The following is a 14,288-nucleotide window of genomic DNA, read 5'->3' as shown; positions in this document are numbered from 1 at the left end:
GTCCCCGGGCCTCGCGAGGAAGCGCGCTTGCAGCGCTTAAAAGCCAAGAGTAAGATTTCAACGCTCACATTGGTTGACTGCTCGTTTTTAGAGCTACTTGAACAGAAATCAGGGGCACTATTATTTCTAGCCACTGATTTGAGAGATTAGAGACTATTTTTGTTTTGATTCTGAGAACTGCCTATTTACAAGAACCATTAAGAATTAAGTGCAACATTTTTCTAAATGAAGTGTTTATCGTGCAACTGCTTGATTTACCTTGCTGAAACTAGATAAAGCTATATTTTATATATACTTACCTGTGTGGTCTCAGTTTGTGGTGGATTGGGGAATTATTGTTGTGTTAAGTGCAAATGTTATCCACATTGCCTCTGTTTAGCCTAGACTGCTCGCGCCATGCTACCTAGAGGGTGAGCAGGGGTTATCTCAGAGGGTTATTCCGTCGCCCTGACCGGAACCAGGGGTCCCTACTTGGGCTAAGGTGCTTACCTCTGCCAACCAGAGACTCCCGGTTCTAACAAATGCCAAATAGAATTAACTGAGGTTTTACTCAAAGGTTTGGTATGTTAGCATTACAACTAACACATTGTATGAATCAAATGGCGAGAACGATTAAGAACAAGAAGATGAATTTCTAAAGGTGTTATACAACCCTTAACTGATACTGTACGAGATTTTGTATCTGGTCCTCCTCCAAAGCAAACTGCAGTTATGATTGGAAACCTCCATATGCATACAGTGCCATTAACAAAAAGAATTTAAACCAATTAAGCAATCAAAAGGTTGGTAAAGTAGAGCAATAACTGCAAACACAGAAAACAAAGAATTTATTTCATATAACGCCGATCCACAATTTAATACCTTGATGTCCGAGGTGAAGTTATTAATTTTGCTCCAGCCTGCGTTGTCCAAGTGGAAGTTTGCCCACCTTAAAAGCAACTCTTCTGGGGACAATTTCATGAGATCTTCCAGAGTCTCTCCCTCTCGCAACAAAGCAGCCAGTGCTGTAAGCAACAAATACCACAGAAAACCATTTTACTTATCAATTCAATTACAAATGAGACAGAAAACACAAACACAAAGGGTCTCTTGTTTATTCAGACTTAATCTTCAAACTTTACAGTTTGACTGACCTTCATTCCTGCTTATTTCTATATCCGCAAACAGCCCAATTTTAATAATCTGCCATAGGAGACCGGATACAAGATGAGGTTTGCCAGCCTTGAGGTCCTCCGCTCCAATGTTGACAACATGACACCCAATGGCTGAAGCAGAGTTCAGGGCCAAGTTCAAGTTTTCCTGTGAAAGATCAAGTTACATGAATCTTAGTGACTTCAATAAGCAGATTACTAGTAAACATTTTTCAATGTATATACGCCTTTACAATAAAACGTTCTCAACTTAAAAGGCATTTATGATGGTACCTGAATTGTAAAAGGGGTTAGTTTTTTCTTGTTGATCGCTCTTTCATCAATTGTGTCAGCAACAGAGAGGTTGATCATTTTACTATCAGAAAGTAAACAATATTAAATTAGTAGAGCAACAACTAAACAGATTTGTTTTACAACATGCGTCCATAAATACATAACCCATAGACTATACTAAATTAATGATAAACAAGAAAGCCATGCCAGAATATCTATCTTACCACTTGAAGACTGGCTGCACATATTTACAATACATATAGTCTGTAGACAAACCCATATTTGAAGAAAGCATAATTAACATAAACACTATCTTTGTCAAATGTCACAAGACAAACCTCTATTTTACAGCCATTTAAAAGCAGCCAATGTTGTGCACAGATAGAATGTAAGAAGACATTTTGCATTTTATATATTATTATTAGCATTGAAATGAATACATTTTACACACTCATTGCTTGCTTAGAATAAATTGTAGAGTCTGCAAAACAGACTACCTAAATCAATCACTTCTGTTTAGAGAAAGACTTTCTACTGCAGTATTCCAAAGGAAATTGTGTTACTCCAGAGAAGTGACCAGTGACCTTCAAAGATATCCTCGCTTAGCTTGGTATTTTGGAGGAATTTGGAGGTGACAACAAGCATTCACAAAGGCAATAGATAGCGCCTTTATAATGGGAGTAAAAGCCACTGGCACAGTCAATGCTCGTTTGTAAAGAAAGGAAGGCAAGCCAGCAAATATGGCAAATATGTAATGTGTGCTTACTTAACTCAGAGTGATATTATGTAAGCAATCTGCAGCACCCAGAAAGACAATGAAACCTTTGCTTCCAAAGACCAGAAGCTCTTTTATTATCGACAACATAGCAGGCATTCAAGAATTACCTCAAGGTGATTGTTTCTGTCAGAGTGCTGACAGCTTTGAGGTTCTTTTTTTTCCCCGTTACCCGTCTGGTGACTTTCTGCTTTCAAGAGACCGCATCAGCCAACTTCTTCCAAGAAAGAATCCGCGTCAGGTTAAAAAAAAGCATGCTTGCACGAATACAGTACACAAACTCATTCACACAAAAAGGTACTCATTCACACAAAAAAGTGTCTGTGTAAGTGTGAGTGTCTCGAATCTAAAGAATGCGAAACCGAAGTCCTTCCAAAGTCATTTGGAACAAGACCAGCAAAACGAAACCAGATGCTGCTGCCCGATGAACCTGAATGACGAGGAAGCCAACCAATAATAAGTAATGAGTGGGCTGTAAGCCCTTTTTAGATTTTTTTTTTTTACAAGAAACAACAAATCTCAAGCGATAGCCCTGTCTCATGTGATACTTAAAAATGAACGTGGCACCCATGTTACATCATGTTTGCAGGATTTTTGCAGTGGCAATTCCTAAAGCACTACTGAGGGACATAACCACCACTGAAAGGCTACCTGGAACAGAACAACAAAACAAGACTACTACATCTCAAATGATAGATGTTACGTTCTCAGACTGCCTCATACGCACTCATTAACTAGTGCACAGGCCTGCCCCCTTGACAAAGCTGTTTCATGGGAGGGGAAGTTGGAGTGAGTGGTGTGCTTCCCCGCATGTTTGGGGATGGAAAAACATCTCGCTTCAGTGCAAGACGTAGTAGGAATCCTTCATGGGGAAGTTAGGGACTCCAGACTCATGCATAATCCTGTACTAAATTATTCTAAACATTCTGGCATGCAGTGCATGAAATGTTTCAAATTCATTCTAGTTTACATGGGGAGGCTCCACTGAGGAGTAACACTAAAATTAGGATGGGGCTCTCACTTCTTTTGGTTGAGCAGGTCCACAGCAGGTACAGGGTACTGTGTAAACCAAAGACATACATTCTGGAAGGAACTCTGAAACACTTCAAAGATTTTCAATCAAGATATGGTATGCTGACCATTTGGAGATGGCGGTATCTTCAAATTGCCCTTGGTCTTAAATCTGTTTTGGGAACAGTGGTATCAACATCAAAGGTCGTATCAATGCTGTATGGGACATTCATAGTCACCTTTTAGCTTCCCCTACATCTTCAGAAACAACGGCAGGACAGTATCACAAGAGCATACAGGAGGTGAATTCACTCCTAGGATATCATGGAGATGGACAAAGGGAAGAAGAGTAAAGCTTAGCTTTTTTAATGTTCCCTTTTGGTGGCACGGGACGCCACAACTACTACATCAGTTTAATTTAAAGCCTAAATATAGCTGTTGGCAATGTCACCGGAATGGAGGGGTGCCTAGCATTTTACATGTTCTCTGTTCATGCCCTTTGGTGGAATGCTACTGGATAGACGTACATGAGGAAATGAAATCTGCTGGTGGGTATAAAATTCCTCTCAAAGCATACATGGTGGTGTTGCTTGACATTTCAGGAATCCTGGGGATGATCTTGCACTAGTGTAGATGGCTTGCAATGGCACTGACAGTGCTCAAGAGGCGTAGTCAGAAACCTCCAATGAGGGACTTATGGTATAGGGACTTAGACAGTTTGATACATTAATAGTTTTATGGTACCTTCTATATTTCATCAAATCTTTAGCCTTCTTTGGAAAAGTGCTGTATGTTAGATTAAAAATGTATTATGGTTTCCTTCCGTATTAATATATTGGTTGGCACCTCAGACTTTTTTGAACATTCTAACGTCAGGCCGTTGTATTGACTTTTTCATGTCTTTGTGTAATGCTGTAACACAAGTCTTTTTTTCCTAATATTACATTTGTTCTGTAATAATTCTGCATGATGGGACCTGGTTTCTTTACTTATACCGCAAACATGTTTCTTTAAGTAATTGAGCATGGATTTTCCTATGATACTTATAGTGATGTAGATAATTAAAGGCGGTATACTTAGAATGCCAAATACTGGGTGCCTTTTAGGTTCAGTCAGCCTTTTGCAATATTGTAAATAATTGCCTTTTCATTTTATTGATTCCATTGTACTAGGTAGTATTGACATTGCAGTGCATTTTAAGTAGTGTCATTTCTTTGGGGTGGTATGCTAGTTCCATGTATTAATTCCTTTGTTAGCAATATTCCATGTGTTTTTTTTTGTTGACTTACATCGGCCAGATGCAAGTTTAATTGTATATGTTACTTTCTCGTTTCTAAACATGGAAATGATTCAAGAATGCTGAGCTGTGTTTTAGGCTTTTGCTCTCTAGTGTCTCAAGCACACTCTGGAAATTTCCAGCATCTATAACATCCATCCATTAATAAAGCATACGCATCTGTCCACGTGTAAGTGGTTAAATTATGTTTAAGTTGTGCATCTTTTTAAATGCACTGGGATGAGAACTCTGGACTAATACCATCTCAGGACAAAGAGCTTTGCTGTACTAAGCCATGAAGTAACCACAACGTAGTGATTTAGGGGGTCTTTTGCTCAATTATTAGGGCAACCTAAAAGTAAATGTTTCAGCGATAGACTATTTGTTTTTACTGTTAGTTGTTCGGGGTTACACGATCTTTGGTCTAAAACCAGCTCTACAAGCAAAAGAAAATGCCAAGCACAGCATGCCAGTTTGTGTGAAGGAAGTATGTACTTTCCCTTTGAACATATGGTTAAATAATAAATCTCAAGTATAGTACTGTCAAGAATGTTAATTAGTTCCTGCTAATATCCTTCGCTAATTCATTTGGTATATAATTTTTGGAACTGAAGCAGCAATTGTATTAACTTGGAAGCCAACCGAAATTGCACTGAGCATTTGCTGAAATCTGGAACTAGATTGCAATTCAATTGCTTTAGCAACTTTAGTCAAATAGTTGAATAGTTACCTTAGTTGTACAGCCCTTATTAGCTCTCGCCTACGCAGCATGCACGCGTTGCATAGGAGAGAGACCTTTAGCCATCGGCACTACTTTGAGGGCAAAAACGTGCACGCGTTGCATTGCTTGCAATGGCAACGCGTGAACGTTTGGCGATTCCCTTGTTGGAGCGCGCAGCGCCATATGGTAGCGCCATATGGTTGCAATCATCGCGCCTTGCTGCACGCTCCCGCAAAGAAATCACACAGGCCCCCTGCTGCCGTGCGAGCTTGCTTTTTAAAAGTCGGATGCCAGTCACAACGTGCGGTGCATAGTTCACTCAGGGACTTAAGTAGGTCAAATTAGTGAGTCGGTGAGCCGAAGCGGCATTTGTTAATAGCCCTTCAACAAATTCTGAAAGGGGCCTCGTCATTTTTTCTGCATCACATTCACTACTGCATCATACTCGCGGGTAGAAATGGATTACATGTTTGGTAAGTAAACTGAAAAGCAGACTAGTTCACACACATTGTCTAACATGCTATTCCCACACTTGACCACAGCCGAAAGCTCACCACAGGTGCAAGTTATTACTAAACGCATGCTGTCCTCCAAGCACCTTTCTGTGAGCTGACTGAGCTTATGTGTACAGTGTATGATCGCTCTCTGGGAAAAGCAAGAAATAAGCTTAGATTTGTAGTTTACTTACAATTACACAATTGACGTCATGCAGTGCGGTAAGAGTCATTTAAGAATGTAATTTTGCCGAAGGGAGGTGTTTCCAAAGCAAGTAGCATTCGCAAATGCAGAAATTCCTACAGTGCCACGTAGGCACTCAGAGCAAATACGCAAAGGGTGAGTATGTACGTCGAGAGTACTGGGTGGAAGTCTAAGCTCCAGGTCACACAACACTGAAATTGTCCGGTTGTGCAACAACTGTAATGACCGAAGAGCATTTCGAATACGGTACTGGGCACTGAATAACCTATGGCAACAGTTCTTAAATATGGATGTCTGTGGACCCCCACTTAATCATTTATCGAAAACCAGGGAGTGCCACTGAATCATTATTAAAAAAGGGTGACCCACACCAAGTCATTACTGGAAGCCATACATCAGCCTAAGCATTTGCAGTGCAGAACCTTTTTAATTTTAAAATTGTACAATTTAATTCTTTATTCTTAGACACATCATTAATCTGTAACATTACTTACTTTTCTAAGCAGGCACAGACCCCCTGAGTGTACTTCGTGGACCCCCAAGGGTTCCAGGACCTTTAGTTAAGAACCACTGACCTATGGAAATTACTGTTTAGGTTAGTGGTGAAAAACGGACTATATCAGGTTATTTGCTTTTCAGCACCTCTACCACATTCTGTGAGTACGTCAATTGCTTTATCTATATGGTACCATATATATATTGCGTTGTGTGCATACCTGCCCAACTGTGGTCTATTGTAAAATGTTCTTACTTCTTTCATTCAATTATGTTAGTCTATTGTAAAATTGCACCAGTGAGTGTCTGCCCCTCACTTTAACATTTGTGCTGAAGCTTAGATGAGTGTCTTGTACAAACTGCCTTATTAAAAGGCCTAGCTTGCCACAGCTACTGTGGATCACGGCTTTGTTCGTAAATCCAGTGCACTCTGGATGAGTCACCCCAAAGACGACAAGAATTGGCATAGCCAATAGGTCTCGCATTTGGGACCTTATGAGTGTTTTGCCATGCAACAGTTGGTGTTGTTGCGCCAAGGATAGGCTGCTGCATAACTAAATCCTTAAACGGTCCAAAAAGCGAGACCTATTGGCTATGCCAATGCTTGTTTTTTTAGTGGCCATGGATTTCACATATATTGTAACTGAACTATTCTTTAATTTTCCCAGTGGCACTTTATAACTTGGGGATGCTAGACTTTAAGGGTGAATGTACTTTAACTAGGCTGCATTTAAATTGCTTTCGAGAATGTACACGTTGGTGCAATATATGAATGAATAAATTTCACATTTTGAAAAATAATAGCTGTTCACTTTTTATGCATGTGATTTTGATAAATGAATATATTTTCTAGAAAGTTATTGCCCTCAATTGATTGCTGCAGGGCCATAATATGCGGATAGATGTTTCGTTTATTTCTTGTTCCCCCTTGCTGCAGATTAATCTTGAGACATTTGATTACCTGATGTTGAATTTTTTTTTTTTTTAAGGCGTTTATGAAATAAATGGCAGTTAGGTTGGTAAAGAGGAATGTTATCGACCTTTGGTAGAATACTTTAAAATGTCAATGTATTTTTATGTAACCGGAGGTTGCAGCATTGCTTTAAGAGGACTATCATGGCAATGGATCAAACATGATAACACTGGACTTCAGGAGGAGTGCAACATGATAAATGGAATCCCCTGTTTGATTATTCTTAGTTCAAATCACTGGGTGAGAGATGGTGGATGGAGTTGGAATGAGCTCTTAGTTTAACAAGGAACGTTGTTGCTATTTAAATGTCCTTTGTTTGTATTGCATTTAATCGTGATTTTGACCGAGATATAGGTTTTAGAAAAGGGGTGATTCATTCAAGGCATGCCTGATCAATTCAAATGCTTCCCAGGCCAATGTCCAGAAAAGCATTAATTTCTATTTTTAAGCAAATGTGACCAAGGAATCAGCTGCTAAACTTAGTGGGTTTTCTGGAGTGGTGAGAGGGCACATCCATGGACAAATTCCTTGCACAACGGCTCTGATAGCTCATAGCTGCGGAATCCCTCCCCCTCAAGGGACAAGACCAAGATCTGTGATTGTGAAGATTCTTAATTTCCTCGATCGAAACCCAATCCTTAAATATAACTGGAGTCTCAAAAAAATTCTCTTTGACTTAAGTTCCATCACGATTTTACTAAAATGGTTCAGCAACAGCGCCAATCCTTCATGGCTGCAGAGAGACTTCTAAGAGATCTCAAAATTCAATAAATGTTGCTGTATCCTGCTCACTTGCAGGTCCTCTTTAATTCTAAAAACATATTCAACTCCCATCAAGTGGACAGATGAGACCGTGAAATTGAAGCCTCACATTCCACTGCAGATGAACTCTGACTCATCCCTCAGTGACAGACACAATCTCCCCGCTAAGTCTACTGTGAAGAGACCGTACAAATCTTGCTAGTTTTGGAGGAGCACATGCAGAGATGAGGCACTTTAATGGCTCTTCATCGATTCACTGGGTTGGGATTCCGCCACCACCTACGAAGCCAGATACATACGAAAGGACTATACCCAAAACTTAGATGTGGTGTGAACTATTAGTGATGTGGGCATAAGATGTTTTACTGCACCTTTAGAGCAACCACAGTTTGGTTCCTCTAGGGAAGACTTTTGTTGGGTAAGGTACATCGGGCTTCTTTGGCAGGGTTCTTGCTTATGCCCCCGTTGGGGTTGGGAAGCTACCCCTTCCCGACACAAACTTCTGTTTTTGAAGTATAGGGGTGGTGGTACAGGGAATGTTTGAATGGTCTTGCTTTGTTGATTATGGCAATGCACAGAGCCGATGCTCAGTCATTCACAGTTCTACATATAATCATCCAGTTTGGATTCCCGTTGCTAGCTGATGACCGACATTAACCTTGTAGAATCCATTGGACCGCTTTAAGTTCTCATGTGGAACTTTCGTGTAGTCCTGGATAATATTAATTAATATTAAACGCAATGCAACAGGCTAAACAACATCGGACATATATTCTCCTCATGCAGGACACCTCTCCAATGTTTCATTCTGGATTTCTGAGAGGATCGTGGGTGCGGGTATTCTTATTCATCGCAGATGCAGTTTATGTCAACCAGGACATGGGTAGATGCTCACAGTAGATATGTGATTGTGACAGGTACATTGTATGAGAAGTCCATTACACTCGGTAGCATGTATGCCCCGCCACTGTAGGAACAGTCTCTCGTGGATCGTTTGTTTGATCTCTGGAGCAATTTGCCAGATGGTCTTTCACCGGCAGGAGGCGACTAATGATGTAATGCAACCTGAGATCGACAGATGGTGGGAGGGGGAGAGCGGGGGCAAAATAGGAACCCAGGGGTCACGCTTAAGTTCTATGGTTTCTGTCCTGGACTGGACGGATGCATGGAGGGCATCCATCCAGCAAAAGCTGGTTATACCTAGACAACTGTCCTACAGCTGTGTCATGCCATAACCATACTTGAGGGACCTCCAGTAATTGCCAGAGGTTAGTCCCTTACAAGGTGAATTATGGATGGAAGATCTCGAAACCCATAAGATTAGCAAGATTTATCAAACCCTGGTTGTTAGAACCGTGGTGTCTAGTTAAGAGGGGTATGCACCCTAGTCTAAGTAGGGACCGCCGCTTCCGACAGGGTAGCTTGGCGCTAAGCAGGAAGGCTTAGTTCAGAGGTAATGTGTAAAGTAATTGGGTAACACACACCACTAGTGAAACAGTAAAATATGCACAAAAGAAGGGACAGCACACCGGTTTTATATAAGAAAATAAAAATACCTTTATCTAAAAATTATGCAAGATCAGAGAAAATGGTAAGACTCCACTACACACAATCATAAGTTTCCACTGAAATGTCTCTTGGGGACACTAACAAAAATGAGCTTGTGGCTCAGGGATTCCTCAGTTACTTCTAGTGGGTCAGAGCCAGTCTCTAATATTGGTATAGACCCATGGTTCCCAAACTTTTTTGACCTACGGCTCCCTTGCTCAATTGGCCATTGACCGTGGCTCCCCATAACATTTTTTGTGTGTGTGTGCGCGTGTAATCCCGGCCTCAGTAGCACTTACATTTTAATGCCTGAAAATAATTGAGATGAAAGTAGAGAGAATTGTGCATGCAATGCAAAGGTATGTCTACTTTCACTTTTCACAATACTTGTGCGCCCTCTAGCCATACAGTGGCTGCATCTGTTTGCAATTAAACTGAAGCTAGACACTTCCAGCTGAATCCAGGGGCACTGGGGGCCGCGGGCACAGTTTGGAAACCACTGGTATAGTTCCTTACATATGCTGGTTAGTGATCCGTATAGTATATAATGAGGAATTGCAAAGGCTTGTTTGCTTTGTAATTTTCCTTTCACATTATGCCAGGTCAGTAACCTACCCCTGAGGTTCATTTGGACACGAAGTCCACTCAGATGGCTTACATGTGTCCAGTTAAATTCCAGTAGTAAAGGAAGCTCTAATCATGTCAAGAAAGACAAAGCCTATTTTTGTAGCCATGGATTCATGTACTAAAACCAATCAAAAGAATGCAAGGCATTCAGAGTACTGCTTGTGCTATACCTCCAATTAAGGAAGTTAGTGCTGTAAAATATTGTCTGCCTATTCAAACCACTGTATTTAGCAGAAAAACATCAGCAATAACCATATTACGGAGTATTGTTGTCATGAAGGAGAGCGACTGGAATGGAATTACACAGGATCGTATTCAGTGCTAAGAAATTCAAACAGTGAAGGTATCAGATGGTAACGTGGGGGCTATCCAGCCCCGATCTTTTTTTCCTTCATAAATATTGGAAAACATGGACAGAAACAAATAAATGAGAAGATCTATTCACTGTGGGCATTGGACACTGTGGACCACGATTCTTTTTTGAAAATACAATAAATCTTAATATCCTTGTGCCATCGGCTTGGGTACGTCCTCTGAGACGAGATGTCAATGCCAGTGGCCTGTGCTCATAAAAAACATCAAAATACCGAACCGTTTCCTGTCCGGCTGTCCTCACGTGGGGATTGTTCAGCAGCTGCTTAAATAAACTGAAAATACTCTCAATGAGGGCAACGTCTGCTACTGTGTATTTCTTCACTCATGATCAATTATTACACTACCATGACACATTTTGTAATCTTAATTTTAATTGTAATTGTATTTATATATTGCACACAACCCCCAACAAGGCCTTTTTGATATTTTTGCAAGTTGGCGCTATCTGGGCAAATGTTTCACCTTATTAGTACCAATTTGACACCAAAATACAGCAAGCAAACTAAAGGTGACCAGTTAACATTTCCAAACGTCCTTTAACTGCTCAGCAACACGTATTGCTGAGTTTATAGTAACATTTGATCCGGTTATTTATTTATTTATTCAAAGTTTTATATAGCGCGAACAGGATCCTTACAGATATCAGAGCGCTTCACAAGACAGGGTAGGGGCAGTAGGAATCAATAGAGATAATGGGGGGAAGAACCACGCCAAAAGGTGTCAGGTCTAACACGTGTCCCCTCCAGCTGAAAGTGGGGAGAACTACCCAACCTCTTGGGAGTCCTCATCACTAAGGCGGAAGAATCTGGACAGACCGTCAGCGTTGGCGTGTTCTGTACCAGGGCGGTGCTCCACCGTAAAGTCCATCCCCTGTAGGGAAATGGACCACCTCAACAATTTTGGATTCTCACCCCTCATCTGCATTAACCATCTGAGGGGCCTGTGGTCGGTCTGAACACGGAAGTGAGTCCCAAACAGGTAGGGCCTCAGTTTCTTCAGAGCCCAGACCACAGCGAAAGCTTCTCTTTCAATGGCACTCCATTTCTGTTCCCTGGGGATTAGCCTCCGGCTAATGAAAGCCACAGGTTGGTCTCCTCCCTCATCATTGATCTGTGAGAGCACTGCTCCCACGCCTTGCTCTGAAGCGTCAGTTTGCACGATGAACTCACTTGAAAAGTCAGGTGCCTTAAGCACCGGTGCTGTGCACATGGCAGTTTTGAGGGTGTCAAAAGCAGTTTGACAGGCCTCAGTCCAATTCACTTTCCTGGGCTGATTCCTAGATGTCAGCTCTGTCAAAGGGGCCACAATGGTGCCATAGCCTTTGACAAACCGTCTGTAATACCCGGTGAGACCTAGAAAGGCTCTCACCTCAGTCTGGGTCTTGGGGGGTTCCCAAGCCAGAATGGTATCAATCTTCGCCTGTAGGGGCGCCACCTTGCCGCCCCCCACCTGGTGTCCCAAGTACACCACAGATCCCTGCCCTATCTGGCATTTACTGGCCTTGATAGTGAGGCCTGCCTTCTGCAGAGCCTTCAACACTTCAGTGAGGTGTTGCAGGTGGTCCTCCCAAGTGGAGCTGAACACCGCAATGTCATCCAGGTAGGCGGCGCTGAATTGCTCCAGCCCTGCCAGTACCTGGTTGACCAACCTCTGAAATGTGGCCGGGGCATTTTTCAACCCAAAGGGCATGACACGAAACTGGAAGTGTCCTTCTGGCGTTGAAAATGCTGACCTCTCCTTTGCCCCGTCAGTTAAGGCAATCTGCCAGTACCCTGAAGTCAAATCAAAAGTACTCAGGTACTGGGCAGCTCCCAACCGATCCACCAACTCATCAGCTCTGGGGATGGGGTGCGCGTCAGTCTTCGTGACCGCATTGAGCCCACGGTAGTCCACGCAGAACCGAAGTTCTGGGGGGCCACCGGGGGTAGCAGCTTTCTTAGGCACTAAGACCACTGGGCTAGCCCAGGGGCTGCTGGAGGGCTCAATAACCCCAAGCGCCAACATCTTGGAAACTTCTTCCTTGATGCTAGCTCTGACCTTGTCAGCCACCCTGTAAAACTTCTGTTTCACAGGCATGCTGTCTCCAGTGTCCACGTCGTGGACGCACCACTTGGTGACACCTGGGGTCAGGGAGAACAGTGGGGCGAACTGACCCAAGACTTGGCGACAGTCCTCCTGCTGTTCTGGGGTCAGGGTGGGGGAGAGGACCACACCATCCACCGACCCATCTTGCTCCTTGACTGCCAGGAGGTCAGGGAGAGGATCACTATCCTCCTCCCCTCCAACATCTGTAGCCATGAGCATAGTCACTTCAGTCCTCTCAAAGTGGGGTTTGAGGCGGTTCACATGTAGCACTCTCAGGGGCTGCCTGGGAGTCTTCAGGTTAACCAAATAGGTAACCTCGCTCTTGCGCTCTACCACCTCATATGGGCCAGACCACTTGTCACGGAGCGCACAAGGCTCCACTGGCGCCATCACCCACACCTTCTGTCCAGGTTGGAACTCAACCAGAGAAGTATTCTGGTCATACCACCTCTTCATTTCCTCCTGGCTAGCCTCCAGGTTCTCTTGAGCGAGCTTCCTGAAGCGCTTAGTCTGGTTGCGAATGGCCAGCACATAGCTGAACACATCCTGAGGGGTTTTCCCACGGGATTTCTCCCACCCCTCCTTCACCAGAGCCAGAGGCCCTCTGACAGGGTGGCCATACAGCAACTCAAAGGGACTGAACCCTAATGATTTCTGAGGCACCTCCCTGTAGGCAAACAACAGGCATGGCAACAAGACATCCCATTTCCGCCTCATGGGCTCCTCCAGGCCCATGATCATGCCCTTCAATGTGCGGTTGAATCTCTCAACCAAACCATTTCCTTGAGGGTGGTAAGGAGTGGTGAATTTGTATGTCACCCCACACTCAATCCACAGGGACTTCATATATTTAGAAATGAAGTTTGTCCCGCGGTCCGAAACGACCTCCTTCGGAAATCCCACCCGGGAAAAGATCCCCATCAGGGCACGGCCCACCACTGGGGCGGTGACTGTCCTGAGCGGAAGGGCTTCCGGGTACCGAGTGGCATGGTCCACCAAGACCAGGATAAACCTGTTGCCTAGGGCTGTCTTGGGATCCAGGGGCCCCACGATGTCAATGCCCACCCGCTCAAAAGGGGTGCTCACCACGGGAAAGGGTTGGAGGGGTGCCACGCGCTTCCCTCCACTCTTGCCACTGGCCTGACAAGTCTGACAAGACTTACAAAAGGCAGAGACGTGCGTCTTCATCTGGGGCCAGTAGAAATGGGTGACAAGCCTGTGATAGGTCTTGTCTTGCCCCAGATGTCCTGCGAGAGGCACGTCATGAGCCAGACCCAGTAGGAAGTTCCTGAAGCGCTCCGGTACCACCAGCACACGGGCTGCGCCGGGCTCAGCGAACTTAGGCTCACTATAAAGTAAGTCATCCTCCCAATAGATCAAATGCTCCTTGGACCCCAGGCCTGCGGCCTGGTCAGCAGCCTGCTGCCGCACACCAATGAGAGAAGGGCACTCCTTCTGAGCCTGGCAGAATTCCTCCCTGGAGGGACCACCTTCCTGCTGCCACTGGGACAGCTCAG

At 43.6% G+C, this 14,288-nt stretch overlaps 1 protein-coding gene across 2 annotated transcripts in view; it reads right to left on the bottom strand.

The window, feature by feature from the left end:
• PLS3 (plastin 3) overlaps window positions 1-14,288 on the bottom strand; it is a 440,804-nt gene that overhangs the window by 116,916 nt on the left and 309,600 nt on the right. For both annotated transcript variants that reach the window (XM_078688533.1, XM_078688534.1), the window contains exons 6-8: window positions 1,425-1,506; window positions 1,134-1,299; window positions 862-1,004 (exon numbers count right to left, since the gene is read on the bottom strand). In XM_078688533.1, coding sequence (XP_078544659.1) covers window positions 862-1,004; window positions 1,134-1,299; window positions 1,425-1,506 — 391 coding nt within the window. The remainder of the gene's footprint in view (window positions 1-861; window positions 1,005-1,133; window positions 1,300-1,424; window positions 1,507-14,288) is intronic.

Source organism: Lissotriton helveticus, chromosome 4_1 (genome assembly GCF_964261635.1).
Source record: "Lissotriton helveticus chromosome 4_1, aLisHel1.1, whole genome shotgun sequence".
Taxonomy (NCBI): Eukaryota; Metazoa; Chordata; class Amphibia; order Caudata; family Salamandridae; genus Lissotriton; species Lissotriton helveticus.
The sequence above is the reverse complement of the archived record's forward strand: the minus strand, read 5'-3'. Positions and strand labels throughout refer to the sequence as shown.